Here is a 17198-nt window from a genome sequence, read left to right on the forward strand (position 1 = left end):
TCGAACTAACCAAAATATAAGACTAATGAGATTTTGTAATTTGGGTTAAAAAAACTGTTTACCCTACATGTTTACAAATGTATGTGTTACATACCAGTATATTCTAGTGCTATGATTGGATATTATCCATGTCTGCAGCCACACTTGGAAATTAAAAAAACAATAAATTGCATAAATCATAATAATCGGAAAACTTTTAAATCCCAAATAAGTTTCTTGTACGATGTAATTCGACATATAGGCCAACTTATAATCCTGTCCAAATCATCTTAACAACTTACAGTGGGCTTATACGCCTAGTATAAAATGTTGCCTAAAGAAAACTAGTTCTGACTGCATCAAAACACTTGGCCCAGATTTTCTTTAAATTGTCTTTGAAAGGTTTGCTTAGACTCATTCTATTCAACCTTTCACATGACAGTGTACAAAAACATCTGACGGAAACTTGACAGAAAGCAAAGTTTTTCGTTTGAAGGTTACCAGTGGCTTCAGTATGGTCCCATCAGCCATGCAACCTAAAACAACTGCATGACCCGACGTTTTTACAAAGATTGCTTTAGCCGTATGATTTTCCACAGTTTCGGTAGAAGGGATATCGAACCAAACAGATGTATCATTCATATTTCAAATTTGGCCCAGCATATAGTTGTGTTCATTACACCGACGAATAATCCATTTCTCAACATGATTTTCTAGAACTGACCACTGTGTTAACCCCAAGCATAAAGCACATTTCGATTTTGGCATTGCCCTAAGCATATGCTCTTGTTTAATCCAGTTGCGAAACCGCTTATGATCCACTGTAAACTCTTTAGATGCTGCTGAGTTACTAGCTTTCTGGCAAACAATAAAACTTGTAACTTAAAGCTTGCCTCAAATTTTCGGTTCTTTGCTGCATGAGGCATTTTTATCAAACAACAGCAATTTATAACAAGAATTTGTAACACAGTAGTAAATGTAACGTACTGTAAATATAAATTTGTTACCACGTTTTTAAAAGCGTATGTGTGGGACAAAAAAAAATAACTAAGTTGTAACAAATAGTCAGGCAAACAGGTAATTGTAACGTTGCAACTGTGATCGAATGCCTTGAGGCTTCTTGGTATGAGATGCAATTAAGTTATTGTAGTCTAAGACAAAAACGCGGCATAGGCTTATATGCTGAGTATAAGCTAAAAGCGGGATTTTGGACCTGAAAACCAGTAGTGGGTTTATACGCCGGCATGATATACATGGTATTAGCATTTAAAGCCTAATTAAACTTAGTAAACAGGAAGCCAAACATTTTAACATTGGTCTATTACATGTTTTTTAAAAATGTCCATAGTTGGAAATTTAAAAAAAATGTAATTTCCAATTTCCAAAACATTCCAAAATCTAGTTTACAAGATGTTTATGCTTGAACGTTGTAAAAGCACTTAGACTATTATGTTTCAAAAAAATGTTTAATGCAATAGTGTCTTCTGCACTAGACTGATTCAACTCACAAAAATAGTCCTGACGTCTCACGACCCAACTGCTTCATGAGTATGATTAGCATGGCTTACTGAAGAAAAACTAAAACCGATGTAAATAGTAGAATGTGATATAATAATGGAGTAAAAATTACGGTTTGTGATGCACATCAAGAGTATCTTGCATCTGAAAGGACTGCAGACAGTGAGTTAAAACAACTGCAAAGTAGTACAAGCAGATTAAAAGTTTACATTGTAACCACGCTTTCTCGACTCAATACTATTTTCCGAACCTTAGTGGCTTGATCCATTATCCTAACACAGCTATTTATTAAATTGAGGCTATGAAATCCAACAGTGTCAATCCAATTTCATTTCAGTTAGCGTACAACAAGTACATAAATGATTCAATCAAGCATCAAGGCATACAGTAGTCATTCGAAACATACAAAGCATCATATTAGTATGATCACAATATCAGTTGGTTGTTTACTTTCTGTTCGCGTTATGGCTATATGGACAGGCACTTTTTTCACCATTCAGTACAGGCCACAGCCATTTGGCAAAAAAACATACATTAAAATATAAATGGGCTGCAAATAAATGAATATAAATCTCAGTTCACTAGCCTGGTGGTTCTTAAAGTGAGGTGTGTTTGGCAGTTTGAAAAGCTACGCGTAAGAACAGTTCTCCAGCCTTCGCGTAAACGAACACAAGCGGAAAACTGAAAAAATATGAGAAAGCTTGCAAACGCAATCAGTTTTGGCAATTGAACTGTGTTCACGCAATCACTCCCAAAAAACGAGCATGCTCGTGCCCAGCTCTGGTATACACCATCACGCCAGTATGGAAAGAAAGCGGGGGGTAGGTAAAAGACAGGCTCCATACGGACCTTTACAGATTCCGTAAAATAGGTAAAGGACGGACTTACCAATTTGGTTGGCCAAATATTCAAATGGTTTTTTTCTAATAAATGAGCATTTTAGTTGAAATTATGTAACTTGAGAAATTGTGTTTATGATATAATCACAAGGCCCAAGCTTTCTTAAGTGTGTCGAAAATGATACACTGCAGACCTACACAATTTCCTGTCTTATGCAAAGATTTGGACGGTTTTCATGATACAAATACAAGCGTTCACCTGAATCGTTCCTTTCACTTTCAGTCTAATTTGGACTTCCATTTGTCTAGTACTCGAGCCTGTGTCTCGTGGTGTTTTTTGGTCTTTATCGGAATTGGAATATAATACGATGTCAATAAAAGGAACGTTAATATGGACAGAGTGTGTTGAGTTGAATGCAAGTTCAATGACATCAGAATACTGGCTGTGGTAGATTCCACGACCGACATAGATACGAGACTCTTGAATATGGCTACAAGTCCATCTCTTATTATACCAACGCAAGTGTTTACGGACTTTTTCTATACTGTGACAAGTAAGCTTGATGTAAGAAAAAGCCCGCAAACACTTGTGTTGGTATAATAAATGATGGACTTTATAGTGAACGTGATTACGGGCGGTCAACAGCTACAAAAAATGTATTTTCTATTTAGCCGACCAAATTGGTAAGTCCGTAGAAGTCCATCTTTTACCTATTTTACGGAATCCATGAAAGTCCGTAAAAATTCGTACGGAGTCCGTCTTTTACCCCCTCTCAAAAAAGCGTTGTGCAACAGACATGTATAGCTATCTGGTGCACAAAATAGGTCAAAAAGTTACCGGTTTGCTGGTACAGTACTTTGGGGCACATATCCAAACATCCATGCAAGCAGGCTAATTCCAAAACATTGACATCTGGTGCATAATTTTGTTGCCTACTGCTAGTCTTAAAAAATTAGGCTACGTTGTCAGGTGGACAAAAAACTCACATTCCATACTGTCCAAGGCCAAGTGGCTATCACGCCAAAAATTGGGTTTCTGCACGTATGACTTCTCGTTGAAAACAGCCGTACTTTTTAGTCAGGGGCACGAACGTGTATTCAGCGAGCACGTTCTGACGTTGATGTGTCCCGTGCGTGCGTGTACTAATCTCCACGATGGCAAGTATGGTACCTCAGCCTTTTGTTATGCATGAGTCAGAAAATCTTCATAGTCGGTAGCCTAGATTATTTGTAAACAAATTTTAACTTCTAAGTTTAAAACTTCCTTATTCGCAACAACAATAATCCTATATTGCAGTATTGGACTGTCAAAAATTTTTGTTGACATCAACAGGCTTTCGACCTAATGGATATTAGACTAGCCTAGCTAGTCTTTTTAGCGTACTTGCATAGTCTAGCCCACCGTACAATATTATAAGATTTTCCCTTCATTCTTTGTCCTAAGCAAACGGACGAAAAAATCCTATAAGTCTGTCGGCTATGTTAGATACCTATAGTTCTAGGCTACAATAAAAAGTCCGTGGCTGCTGTACGTCTACTTCCCCGATCGACCACAAACGGCAATTGGTTTACAGTTTGCTTTAGCTCTGTGCGGTAAATTGTAGTTACCAATAATTAACCTAAATATAAAACCCAACTGTCAAATGCACGTTGTAATTTGAAAATATTTGTAACGTTACTTATTTAGTCACTTGGAAACAAAAATATGGATGCTAATCAGTATCGTCAGTTGAATACTTTCTTCTTTATGTTATTTCATTGATGGTACGCCAGGTACTTTGTGGTACAATGTGGAATCTCCACTGCGCATGCGCTAACGTGAGAATGTTTCGCCACAGTTCACCACGGATTTCTCTGCACGGCAAGCCTTAGGTAGTGATTTGTTATCAGATATTTTGTGATGTTAGCATTTTGTGATGGGTATAACTAAATCTATACCTCAAAATATTTCCCTTAATGATGTCAAAGTTTATCTCGTTTGCGGGTTAGTACCTAAAAGAAAACAATACTCCATCAGCAAGGAGCAAGCTCAAAAGTTTAGAAAGTTTGCTTCAAATTTCGAGTTTGATGGTAAGTTTGTTAGCTTGTTACCAATTTTCAATGCGATTTACAATTATTAATAATACTAATCCCCGTAAGTTTATAAGGCTGGGTAATGTTCAGTGAATTTTATGCGGTGCAGGTGCAGGTGTAGGCCTAGGCCTAGCAACCCAATAACTGAACAATGTGCGACCAATCAAACATTGGAGGTCACATAACATAGGCCTATATAGATCTAACCTTTTAAGGACTTTTTATTTCTATTCAAATTTATTTTCAAGACAATAAATTTGTATTTTTAAATTTTTGCTTTCTGCCTGTGATTTATTACTGATACAGTGGTTCGTTAACCTAAGCAGGGATAAATAAACAAACAAATATTTAGTAAGATTTTACAAAGATCTATTGTTCTTTTCAGTGGATACATATCTTTTTTTTGGATGATTTTGTGTGTGGGCTTCATTAAAACTAATTAGAAGGTTATTTGATAATCTTCTAATACTTTAACTTCTAATCTTCTTAACTTATGGATTTAACTAATTATAGGTTTAGTAGCCGTGCTAGTGGTTACCAGCAAATATCAACGTTGTTTCTCTTGAGCACGTTTTAAGCCTTTTCGGCTTTGGATCTTTTTTCCTGTTCATTGGCGCATGTTAGTAACAACCGGCTTAATTTTTTATCCCCACTGTGCTTTTGGCGAAAAATAAAATGATTGATTAATATTTAATCTTATTAACTGTTTATTACCATATATTTAGGTATTTCTCATTTTTTTGAAGTTTACAAATTCAGATAAAGTTGCTACTTCAGTACTAAGGATGGAAATTACCATTAAACGCTATTGTATATACAGTTCATTTATTTCTATACATTACTGATTATTTTCTCAGAAAACGGTCAGTTGCAGTTTGTCAAGAGAGCAAGCGGATTTGACAGTGTTACTTTACCAGTATTGGAAAGTGATGATCAGGCTTTACCTATTTTTCAAAATGAACATGTCTGTGGCTCCAAACATCTTTCATTTAAAGACACATTTCACAAAATTTTTCAGAATTATTTCTGGCTAAGTATGTGGACTTATAACATAATAACCTTTTCCTGATTACTTTTTGGATAAAACATTAAAATTAGATATAAAAGCTTTAATATCAAGTAAATTTTAATGTCGTTATATTCAACATCATCACCATGTATCGTCATTTGTTTTCTATTTAGCTATGTTAGAAGACATCAGATCATGGGTTGATAAATGCAAAGAATGCAAGGCAGAAAAACAGTATGTTATGCCATTTTTTTGCAATTTATTATTGTTGTTTTCTTGTTTGATAATAATTACTTAAACATTGGCAAGCATATTTTTGCCTAGAAAATGGAAAGAAATAAGCACAGTTATCCTAAAAGAACATTGCTATGCTTCCAACCACTATAACTATCCTCAAGAATTTCATGACGATTCAAATTTACCTTTGGGTATTTTTGGAGATTGGTAAGCCAAATAAAGCGTTTGAAGTGCTGCTCTAGTTAAATGCTGTAAATTTGCTTTGTATTGAAAAATATTATTTTTATTTGTGTCTGTTGATATTGAAACCATTTTCCACAGCTTTTCTGACTTAAAAGCAAATAAGATTTCACCTACACCTAAACAATGCACAAAAGCATGGAAAATTGTAAACGTAAAAGGTTTTGAAGATTTTAAGTGGGATCATGATTATGTCCCAGACAAACTGGTAAAAAAGGCATTTTAATATCAATTTTTGCAAGTTTCTAGTATTAAGTTTAAATACTATTGGTATTTTATTTGCGTAAACTTGTGTTGAAGTACATCCTCAATATAAGTGTGTTGTAAGGAAATTTGAGTAATTGTTCTACTTTGAAAATATTTTTTTTCTAATATTTCTTAGACGATGAAAAGAAAGTATGTGTCACTTGTCGGTTCAAGCAGTGGTCTAATAAAACGTCGAAGGTTGGAATGGCATAATAATAAAATTAAGTTACTTGCAAAGGATGCTGGAAACTTTTCATCAGCACAACAAAGATATGAGGAGGATGTGCAACCAATGACGGTGAGTGTGACATTTCATCCTCTTCCTTTCAGTTCATTCTGCTTTGCTTTGAAACACAAATTAATCAATATAGGGGTGACTTTTTTCTCATAGTATTGCTTCGTAAACCAGTGCAGCTGGGATTTGAGTTGTGGATAATGTCTATCTGATGCTTATCTAAACTTTAATGATTAATTATAATAGCTATTGTTAATTTTATTATGCCAAGAAGTTGCCACAGCCCACAACAAACATCAAACCAGTTGTTGAAAAAGATTTTAAGATTCCTTCTCCTCCATATCGATATGATTTTATACCTGATATGGAAGATGAAACATTTCCTTTTCTTCTAGGACTGGAGCAAGTGAGTTTTGAAAATACATAACGTAGTACAAATTGTAGTTTTTATTCTATGAATGGAGGATTTTTTCTAATTATTATCATTCTAATAGTTTTGGTTTAGTATAGGCTGTGTAAGATATATTACATATTTTTTAAAACAGTTACTTTGTAGGCCGCTTATTTCTTGGAATTCGCAAGTCTCGGTCAAAATGCTCTTTTTCCTTCCCGCTGTTTCATGTGTAAGTTCTTGCACAAAAATTACATGTTTCTACAAATTTCATTATTTTAAGACTAGTTTTGATTATATGATTTAATAGCTTGTAACTTTAGTGTGTTTAAAAACCAGCTAAATTTACATAAAAGATAGAGTAGGCAATTTACTGTGAATGAAAATGGTATCTGTGTTGTTGTATTTTAGAAGAGGTAGGTATTTTCTAAGGACTGTCAGTAACAGTACTGACGCTTGGCAAAAAATGTAATGTTGGTAGTGTGTTAAAAAAGTGTCAGTACTCTAAACTGGTACGTTTTGGATAACGGTCCCTGATGCTAGTGCAAATTTTGCCCAAATTGAGGTCCAGTTTCAGGTTATTTTAGGTCAAAGCGTATATGACCTATTTTCTTGCGGGTTTGATAGATATTGTAGATTAAAAGAGAACAGCGAACACTAAAAGTTGACATTAATGTTTAATTAAACTGAGCTTTTGAAAAAGATACTTCTCAAAACCTTGAAGTAATCACTCGAAAAATAACGGGACCAGCTAAAATTTCATACAAAACGTAATTCGGCACAGGGATTCAGCATCTGTACTGAGAAAGTACTGCCCATCTCTGTATTTTAATTGTTGTTTTTAATGCAGGTAAAACTGACTTCAGTCCTACTTGGTTCAATGGAGGCAACAACAGAAAAATGTGCTTTTCTTGTTTAAAAAATCAGCAAAAGTCACAGTTGCTGAAAAAGCACAGTAGTTTAATTAAAAGCCATCAAGGCAAATGTAATCTCATACCGATGAATCACAAAAAGGCGTTGCAAAACCAAGTATGCATTCAAGCATTTGAAGAAAGCAAATTTTATACATATATATACATATATATAAAGATAGAGTATTTTGTTGAATCTTTGGTGGAATCTGAACATGTTCAAGTAACAACCATTTTCAAGCTGATAATGAAATGATATAATAATGGTTTTTAAAATGTGATTTTCTAAAAACAGTTACAAGGAAAGTTTCTCTCTCTGTCATTAATTTGTTTGCTTCTTTATTCAGATCACACGACTGGCTAAACCGGCCAAGGTTTCTCTCAAATCTTCTTCAAAAAGCATTCGCAATGCAAATACAAGGCTGCTGCAAGTGGTAAGTTTACTGGACTATGACAAAGCAATACAGAGTGCTGTGTTCTAAAACGTGTAAGCCTTGCATAGTTGTAAGCTTATTTGGACTTTTAAGGGCCCAAACACTTTCACAGTCCACGGTGGAACGCACTCAAGTAAATTGAATGACTTTCTTCTGAAGCACCAGAATAAGCAAGCGGTATGTAGCTGAAGCTGAATGTTTAGCTCTCCTGCCTATCGGTAGGATAGGAGTTGCATTAACTTGCAATCAAAAGTGTTCCAGAAAACTAAACGTCAAGATTTCTTAACCTCAGTACAAAAGACTGCTTGAGTTGCCATTAACAGATAAGATTCCATTGATTCAAATAAAATGCCAGCATTAGAAAATATAACCACTTTGTAGATAATTTCAGCTTATATGTATAATTTACAAAGTATAAGAGCTTCAATAACAATTGTTTGCTTTACAGCTGGCTCTGCGAAACTCACACAAAATTCGCACAATTTCTCAGCAACAAAATAGCACACAAGCAAATGTGAACGCTGTGGCTGGTCAGGTTGGTAAACATAAACACTTTTTCAAATTGGTATCTCCCATTTACAAAAACAATGAACAATGAATTAAATCCAATTTGCTCTTATATTTTAAACTTCCCAGGCTCAACGAAAACATTGTGCAGTTACTGGGAAGAAACCCATCCAACTTTTGGCATCAGTGAAAGTGGTATGGTTACGAGTACGATGTAGCAATATTGCCTGGTTTTTTTAATCAATTTTGTTGTAGAATTCACCAAAAACAACCGGAACCTTAAGGCCCATATCAAAACTTCGCCTTAAAACGTTGTCAAACACAAAAGGAGATCGAATAAAATTAAGACCACGCCAGGTGTTTTATGAAGTTTTTTATTTTATCCCTTTTTTAACTTCAAATTGGTGTGGAAAAAATAGTTCGAACATGTAATTTCACCGATAAAGTCACACAATAGCAACCTCCGTTCCAGGGTGTATCTAGTGCACAGTCAATCCAAACCAATAATAACTTTCCAGAAGTGAAGAAGAGAGAAAAAGTGCAAGCCTACCTTTGTTGGCTAAAGCAACAGAAGACACAGGTACATTGTTGCCAGACAACAAAGTCTATGATTGGTTTCATTGAAAAAATCCTGTAAATACACATTTCTAAATATGATGTATGTGTAATGTGTATACCAAAAAAAACTAAATGTACCTGTCTGATTGAAACACCCAATACTTTCATACATACAGTATGTTACTGTAAGTCAGGTTTTTGATTATGCACATTGCGATGCAAGGTTAATGATTTTAGATTATTAACTTTGAATTTAGATATGTATGTTGTTAATGGTGCAAACTGCAACTAATTACAATGTCACAGCCTCCACAGCAACAAATTAAGAAAGCTCAGACGTTAAAGACATTACACCATACCAGCAAAACAATGCCAGTTTCAACTGAACCATTTGCCACAAAGCAGATAGCCCACAGAAGCAAGCCTGCCTTGTCGACACAGGCACGGGTGCATGACTTCAAATCTTCCACAATGGCAAGTTTTCAAACAAACCATTTCTTCCTAACTACTGATGCCACTGATTAAGATCTGAACTTAAGAAACCAAAGCTTCAACTTTGCTATTAACAACTGGTTTATGATTAGTTAAAAGTTATCCTTGTTTGTGATTTGATTTTATTTTAGCATGTCAAAACTGCCATATCATCGCGAAATAGAGACGGTAAAGTCACTCCTGTTGGCAGCTTTGTTCTTCCAAGAAACTTGAAGGTTTCGTCGATTAACTTAAGTCGAGATGGACGAACGCATATAATGACAGTCAAGCGAAAATCTACACAGGAGTCAGAAAAAAACAATGTGCGTACCTTGTCAAATACGCCAAACAGTGGTTATGAGAATTTGCGAATGCAAGTGCTAATGATGAAGAAATGAATTTAGTATAAATAATGACGTTTTAATTTGTGATATTTCCAATCGAAACTGATTCTGTTTTTTTAGGAAGTGAAACGTTACACAATTAAGAATGAACAAATTCAACGAAACATACTGAAATGGAAACAACAGTTACAGGTAATATTTTCATTGCATTAAGCAGTTTGTTCTTTATTACAAAATTAAATGGGTTCACCTCTTAATTCACAAGATAATTTTCTAAGTGACTAAGCGGCGTTTGGGTATTTATTGTATGTTTCTTGATTAAACCTTTGCTGTGGTCCGTAATGTACTGACCATATTGAGATTTGCACTTTTTTTGTCTATGCTGTAAAAGTACAATATAGAGTAGAGTATAGTTGAAGATGGCATATTGTGCTTCGAAACTTTAACAAAATCATTAATCATGCTTTTTCGTGTTGTTAGAGAAAAAAATTGGAACAAATCAAGGATTTGGCGGAAAGGCAAAAGGCTTTATTGAGACAGAGAATGGTACAAAAACTTCTTGTTTTTAAATAAAATTTAAGAATGTGACAACCAAGTGTGTAACTCCCTCTTTATCTTTAGCAATTAAAAAAGACTTGAATCGCGCAAAGAAGATAAACAGTAAGTTCTCAACGTTACAATTTTCATAAATACGGCAAAGCACTGTATATTGTTTATCTCGGTACACCATTTCTGTTGCAGAATCTTCCCACATCTTTGGCTTTTTGGCCTTTTCTAGAGCGGGTCATCCTGAAATGTAATTCACCGCAAGTCTGCTGACGGTTTATGAGTGGTTTGTCGCGGCTTTATGTTGGAATGGGCTTGTTTTGTTGCGAAACTGGTGTACGACACATGCGCAATAAATGTGTTTTTACCTAGTAACAAACAAAACTTTTTTTCTGTTTTATTAATAGCCAACTTAGCGTACATTGTTTTACACCCATACGGCCTGCAGCTTTTAAGCTGTAACAATACCACTATTTTCATTTTTATTAAGCACTAATTAGTAAATGTTTGAATATTTAAGTAATTCTACCCATGTGTAGATTGTAAGCGTTTTTTCAGTAATGTGAAAAAATATCTTCCGTTAGTATTTTTTCCGTTGTGAACTGCCAATTTTTTTTCCAATTAAAATGGCAAATTTAAGTCGTTAGTTTATTCTGTTACTCATAAAAATCAGGAATCGTCTAAATCTGTTTTCTCAAATCGAAATAAATCTCGCAAAACCAAGACACAAAAAAACAGTAGCTCAATTTAGCTTGAATACATTCTTATAAGACAGCAACAACCAATGCATGAATAGCAAGCGAGAGTAGTACGAAGTCATATTGACCTTGCCTTCTCTCGCAACCATTTCCTGATTTCGATGTGACAACCTCAGTGACCTGCTGAAATTTTTGAGCGAGTGTTTTTTGAGATTTGGTGGATGTTGATGTAGCCGCAGTGGTGGTCGTTGTTCTTGTCATAAAGGTTGTTGGCATCGTTGTTTCAACCTGAAATGTTTTCTGGCCGACCGAAGATGGCGTTGTCGCTTGAGTATATTTGTCGCAGTTGCCTAATAAGTCCGGGTTTGCGCAATCGCATTCATCAAGCCCGTCTGTACAGTCCTTTACCCCATTGCAAACATTCTTATAGTAGATCAATGAGTCATTGTTGCATCGGAAGCAATGCGACTGTAATAAAACAAAGAATCAAATAAGGTGATGACTTGTAACACGAAACAATTGTCAGTCTGTAAACGCTAGCCTGTATCCAAACTAAGGAAATACTTCTTTTAATACAACGCTTGAATGTTGACAATATTGTCCTGCAGGTGCACTTTGGCAACTCTCTACTTTTAGCGTACGAAAGGCTTCTAAAGCAATTTGAAGTATATTTAGCAATATGGCGTTAAATACCTCGTCTAGACCACCAGGACAATCATCTTTTCCGTCGCAAAGTGAAGAGAAAGTAAGACATTCACCAGATGGACATCGAAACGGAAAATCGCATTTCTTCGGTGGCTTTATTGTCACAACTGGCATTGCAGATGACGTAACGGACGTCATGATCTCGTCGCTCTTATCCCCGCAGTCGTCGAATCCGTTTCCTCAACGGAAAGAATGAAATTATCAACAACTGTGTGAACTAGTTTACAAACAATCTGACGTAGCAGAGCTATATTTATAAAGTATGTCTTCTTTTGGAAATTTTTGTTGCTTTCACTGCAAGCTGAAGGAAAATAGCTTTCCTTAGAAGCAGACAGCGCTTTGTCGCAGTATTCAAACTATTGAACAAAGCAAGATTCGCCCGAGGCCCCAAACCTTGCCATGGGATGATATACGTTGCAATACGAGCCCAATTTCAACAAATAGTTTTAATTGAAGTTGTTGTTAGAAATCAAAGCTTCGAACGATTTTTGCAAGAAGAAATTGAAACATAAACTACTGCTGGTGAGTGGCCAAAATTATTGCTTTCCTCTAAGAACAACATTATCTCACCACATTTGCGATCTTAGTAGTCTATTTGCACCGAAGGTCGGCTGCTGAGCTTACCAACAAGAGCGTCTTCAATGCACCTTCCATTTGAACAGCGAAATGTGTTGTTGCAAAAGCATTCGTCACTTGTGTCACCGCAATCGTCTTGACCGTTGCACATGTCCCATTTGCTGATGCATCTGTAAGACAGTGAACATGCACATAACAAAGTTCATAGAGGCCGCGGTAATCTTTAGGTGTGTTTTAACAAACTTCAATGAAATGTTTATGAAAAATTAAACCGAGAACCTTCTATTAAAGCAGTTAAAAGTGTGGGTGCAATTGCATTCATCACTGGTGTCGCCACATTCGTCGATTCCATCGCACGTCTGCTTCTTCATTATGGTGTTGCCGTTGTTACAGATGAAATGCATGCAACCTAACTCGTCAGAGTTATCACCGCAGTCGTCGTCTCCGTTGCAAACTCTGTTCTTATTGATGCATCTGTGCAAGCAAGATAGACGATTTGCAATTTTTAAATGACATTTGGTATGGCTAAGGTGGCCCAAACAGCCCTTTCTGTGCCAAATTTTGCAGAAATTTATTCAAAAACATGATAAACATTAAACTACATGTGTACTTGTTATTGGCGCAAAGAAAAGTGAAGGAACAATTGCATTCGTCAGTATTAAAAAAATCCTCACAGTCAGCCACGCCGTCGCACAATTTTTCACTTTTAACCTGAAGGCATAAAGAAATGACCTTAGAAACCTTGTTTTTTACATATCCGAAAATTTACTTTCCGAAATATTTGCATCTCATAAATTTACTGACCTGCAATACATTTCCTTGCGAATTTGGAGCGCAAGTGACAGCAGAGCAGTTGGCATGGATGGGATCTTCATCAAAGTCATTTTGGCAGTCATTAAATCCGTCGCACAAATAGCTGTACGGATATAAAAACAAACATGGGTTTAGCACCAAAAACAACCGAATTTGCTATAGATCTAAATGCATGGCTTCTCTTGACAAAATAAATCTTTGAAATATCTGAACGGCGTAGAATGGTATGGAAATGTTTTTCTCCAAAAGCCTAGATAGGTTGAATGATTCTGAATTCTGATTAAAAAGACACGAAATAAATAAAAAAAATTCATATATTTTGTTTGGTGTATTTACCATCGAACACCACCAAAAAGTAAAGCACAGTTTTCATCCAGTTTGTCAGGCTACAATGTAGGCTACCAGTCAAAAAGTTAAACAGGTGCATTGCTTTTTGTAGCTTTTGACTCACTCGGCGTTGATAAAACTTCCATCACCACAGTCAAAATAAAGACAAGATGAATGTTCGTCGCTTCCATCGGCACAGTCCGCGTATTTATCACATTCGAATCCGGGATCGACGCATTCTAAGTTGTCAGCGCATTGGAAATAGTAATCGTATTCACACGTCACATTTTCCTGAAAGAGAAAGTTGTATTCTTCATATGCAACTGTTATGCCATAAGTTTTGACGTCAAGACTGATTAGTAATGACGTAGATAAAGCAATTCATGGTAAGCGGATTGTTGTAAAAGATGGTGCAACACGCATGAAAGGTATTTGGCAATGTAGTCGTCGGCTCACCAGCCGAGTTGTTCAAGCGCCGGCCTCGCAATAAATACGGCTCCTATTCCAATGGTCCATACCCAGTGAAACTACATCGTTGTAATGCCTTTGGGCGAGGAATTAACGACACTTGTTCCAGTTTAGTGGGCCTAGTGAACAGTCGTAAATTTAGGCAGTACGATATCAAAAATAAAAAAATGTGCGACAATCGAAACTTCCATGAAGTTTGGCTTGGTGACCGGAGAGGCATCGTCGTCAGACTGTAGTCGTGCAAAGACGAGGATAAAGATGATATATCATATTATTTGTCATATAAGTTACAATAGGATATTTTTATACGATATATTACGATATGATATATGAGGATGTTTGTCATATACCGTACCAACATAGGCCTACTGTACATCGGTTGTTTTCTGTCTAAATAAATAAACAAACATAATAATCTAAATACACCTTAAAATAAGTTATAAGTTTCAAGTATGAGTTGCTTATGGCGCCGTAGATGAGGAGTGAACGCACAAAATGTTGAAATGTTGCCATACGACAAAAACGACTGGGTAAAAACTAAAGAAGATCTCCTTGACCATAAAGATAAAATATGAAACTATAATTGGTCAAATTTTGGTTGAAGCAGTATGTGTCCATTTACAGCCACGGTACCATCTATTAATTACAATGGCAGTTTACTGTTGATTGATGTTTATTCCAAAGTATAGCGAAATTTTCATCTAATTAGAATTATACTGACAAACCGTTTCCCCATAAATGGATTCTCCTCCCGAAGGTGTTGTTGTATTTGGCTCTGTCACTAAACCAAGTTCCGACGATCTTCGCTCTATAAAAGTAAAAAAATCTTATGCGTATAACCCAATTTCCCATAGAAGAAGCTTACAGTGTACATCGGTATACTATAGATAGGCAAAGATGAAAGGCTCTCTGACTTAATCATAGATAGGCTGATGTGCTATAAGCCTCTGGATACTTGTTACCTCTTATATTTCCTTGCACACAGTAAGTTGTGAGTATCATGCCGAACACAATCAACTTCATTCTTGTTGTCTAAGGTTTTGAAACACTATCTCAACTAAGCGCCTGCGAGTAATATGTTATTGAAACCCAACGACTCACTTAACCAAAGCTAATAGCTATATGCTACATTAAATTTCCTATACAAATGAAACTACTAGCTTTCGTGGTATCCTGTTTGTAGTGAAAGAGAGACGTCAATACAATAAATGAAAGCTGAATGAATGATTTGGGAATGAACGGAAAATGCGCATTAATCGTTTATTTTTGTCAATTTCCTCTATTCTATGCGTCCTGAAGTTTGGCAGCTAACGCAGCAGTCTGACATTTAAATTATTCCAATGAACGCATTTTTTTGCTTTACTGTTTCCATTACGCGGTTCTTTTATTACTGCACAGTTACTTTCGTGAATTGTGTGCAATTTTATGATTTTGCAATGTAAAAAAATACCAATTGAGATTTGTGATGGGACATTTATTGTATCAATATCATTAACGTTTATAGGCTACCCATCAAGGGGTCGCATAGAAATTTCTTTTCTAAAATGGAGTCGCGGAGCAAAAAAGTTTGAGAAGCCCTGCTGTAAATGATGACCTTACCAATAATTCGCCTAATTTTCTTCTTCAAATAAATTTTGACACTTGACATAACTTATATGTCCTAAGTAAGTTAAATTAAAATATTAATTAATTTCCTTAGATAAAAAGTCGTATCGTGTATCAGACAAGTTAACATAACAATGAAAGCTTGTTAATTCGAACCTGAGAGCGTACTCATCAAATAACTTTGAGTTATCAAAAGTTTGATTTAACCGAGGTTTGAGTGGTCGTCAAGTGCTTTTACAATTCAAGTCGAACAAACAGATTTTCTAAAAAGTGGTTAGAGCGTCGAACTCGTAATTTAGGCCTATGGAACCTGGTTTCGACATAATAGACTAGCGCTATAGGCTACTGTCGTCTTAATGCCTTTTGGAAAAAGCAAGGTATTAACGATACTTTTCTTGTTGGCGGTTCGTATGAGCAATTCTAAAAAATGATTCATTTAAAATGCCCGCGGAAAAGCTGAGTAATTGGGGTTTGAGCGGTGAAGAATCATCAGTTCATCACTGAGTTGAAGTCATACAAAGATTTTCCTCAGTACAAGGACAGACATCAAAGCTATCAAAGCTACATAGAAAGGCTAATTAACATTTCACGCATTTCTTCTTAGCGAGAGCGAGCGATAGCTTCTCGAAATGTATATTGTATTCTTTGTATTGTGTTGTTTATTTTTCGCCATTAACTGTGCGCCACCAATGTTACCGTTGTTGTTATACCACAATGAAACATACGATCACGAACAATTAACGAGCAAGGAAAAAGTTACGATGCTCAATGACTCTGCCACTTTAGCTCTCGCTAGCTAAAGGCACAAAAATAATTGGGGTATTTCCATCAAAATGGTTCTTCTTGACTTGTTTTGCATTATAAAAGCAAAACTGCCTATGACGGTCGACCATGAGCCTTAAACATGTAAATGTTGGCGTCAACGAAATGGTTTCGGGAACTTTTTCTTGAGTATTGCTTACTGTTCTTGGTGGTACAATGCAATGCAAATTGTAATCTACAAAAATTAATCTGAAGAAAAAATCTGGAGATACCGGGGATCGAACCCGGGGCCTCACACATGCAAAGCGTGCGCTCTACCACTGAGCTATATCCCCTCTGCGACGAGGATGGGATTCGAACCCACGCGTGCAGAGCACAATGGATTAGCAGTCCATCGCCTTAACCACTCGGCCACCTCGTCTTGGCATATGCAGTTTCCATTCTGCGGCCATCACAAGTGCGACAAGATTTTCTACCGCCATAATATTTTATGAATAAGCTATAAAATACTTTGAATAAAGTTTTGAAACTCAGGCAGCAGCCCATGGTATACAGGAAGTGGTATAGAATGCTTTGTGGGTATTTATTTTCGGTCTATGGAAGATCTTGGCACTACGTGAACGTGACCGAGACCGACTGATTACGCAAAATGTTTTGTCGTCGCTTGAGCCATGGCTACTGGGCTGTCTGCGTTGTCCGATAGATA

At 36.1% G+C, this 17198-nt stretch overlaps 2 protein-coding genes and 2 non-coding genes across 6 annotated transcripts; 1 reads left to right on the forward strand and 3 right to left on the reverse strand.

Annotated features, from left to right (window-relative positions):
- Nucleotides 1-4186: 4186 nt before the first annotated feature.
- Nucleotides 4187-11177, forward strand: LOC143461985 (uncharacterized). Of its 3 annotated transcripts, none has more exons than XM_076959958.1 (21): nt 4187-4406; nt 5267-5443; nt 5592-5652; nt 5743-5862; nt 5977-6103; nt 6278-6439; nt 6648-6782; nt 6933-6999; nt 7618-7796; nt 8026-8112; nt 8206-8289; nt 8561-8647; nt 8749-8814; nt 8875-8978; nt 9103-9199; nt 9484-9651; nt 9801-9971; nt 10113-10184; nt 10473-10538; nt 10614-10652; nt 10734-11177. In XM_076959958.1, the coding sequence occupies exons 1-20, from the start codon at nt 4253-4255 to the stop codon at nt 10629-10631; spliced, it is 2202 nt and encodes a 733-aa protein (XP_076816073.1). In that variant the 5' UTR covers nt 4187-4252; the 3' UTR covers nt 10632-10652; nt 10734-11177. The 3 variants fall into 3 exon arrangements, with proteins under 3 accessions (XP_076816073.1, XP_076816071.1, XP_076816072.1); XM_076959956.1 differs by having other exon boundaries at nt 4188-4406; nt 8875-8976; nt 9092-9199; XM_076959957.1 differs by having other exon boundaries at nt 4188-4406; nt 6651-6782; nt 8875-8976; nt 9092-9199.
- LOC143461993 (uncharacterized) lies at nt 11173-15745 on the reverse strand. The gene is made up of 9 exons (XM_076959970.1): nt 15088-15745; nt 14851-14933; nt 13782-13948; nt 13322-13433; nt 13128-13228; nt 12797-12991; nt 12566-12687; nt 11930-12120; nt 11173-11704 (listed from the first exon to the last, which is right to left on the reverse strand). Exons 1-9 carry the CDS (start codon nt 15146-15148, stop codon nt 11303-11305), a joined length of 1434 nt encoding a protein of 477 aa, XP_076816085.1. The 5' UTR covers nt 15149-15745; the 3' UTR covers nt 11173-11302.
- A 1010-nt stretch (nt 15746-16755) lies between these two features.
- On the reverse strand, nt 16756-16827 carry Trnaa-ugc (transfer RNA alanine (anticodon UGC)). Its single transcript has one exon. It is a non-coding gene; the product is annotated as a tRNA-Ala (tRNA).
- Nucleotides 16828-16831: 4 nt separating this feature from the next.
- On the reverse strand, nt 16832-16913 carry Trnas-gcu (transfer RNA serine (anticodon GCU)). Its single transcript has one exon. It is a non-coding gene; the product is annotated as a tRNA-Ser (tRNA).
- Between the last annotated feature and the right edge of the window lie 285 nt (nt 16914-17198).

Source organism: Clavelina lepadiformis, chromosome 6 (genome assembly GCF_947623445.1).
Source record: "Clavelina lepadiformis chromosome 6, kaClaLepa1.1, whole genome shotgun sequence".
Classification (NCBI taxonomy): Eukaryota; Metazoa; Chordata; class Ascidiacea; order Aplousobranchia; family Clavelinidae; genus Clavelina; species Clavelina lepadiformis.

Coding starts and splice junctions, on each gene's coding strand:
- LOC143461985 (XM_076959956.1), top strand. CDS start 4,253: ATGGGTATAACTAAATCTATACCTCAAAATATTTCCCTTAATGATGTC. Junction 7,000..7,617: donor TCCTTCCCGCTGTTTCATGT/GTAAGTTCTTGC, acceptor TTTTTAATGCAG/GTAAAACTGACTTCAGTCCT. Junction 8,977..9,091: donor TAAAATTAAGACCACGCCAG/GTGTTTTATGAA, acceptor CCTCCGTTCCAG/GGTGTATCTAGTGCACAGTC.
- LOC143461993 (XM_076959970.1), bottom strand. CDS start 15,148: ATGAAGTTGATTGTGTTCGGCATGATACTCACAACTTACTGTGTGCAA. Junction 13,949..14,850: donor AATCCATTTATGGGGAAACG/GTTTGTCAGTAT, acceptor TTTCTCTTTCAG/GAAAATGTGACGTGTGAATA. Junction 12,992..13,127: donor TTTCTTTGCGCCAATAACAA/GTACACATGTAG, acceptor TTGCTTGCACAG/ATGCATCAATAAGAACAGAG.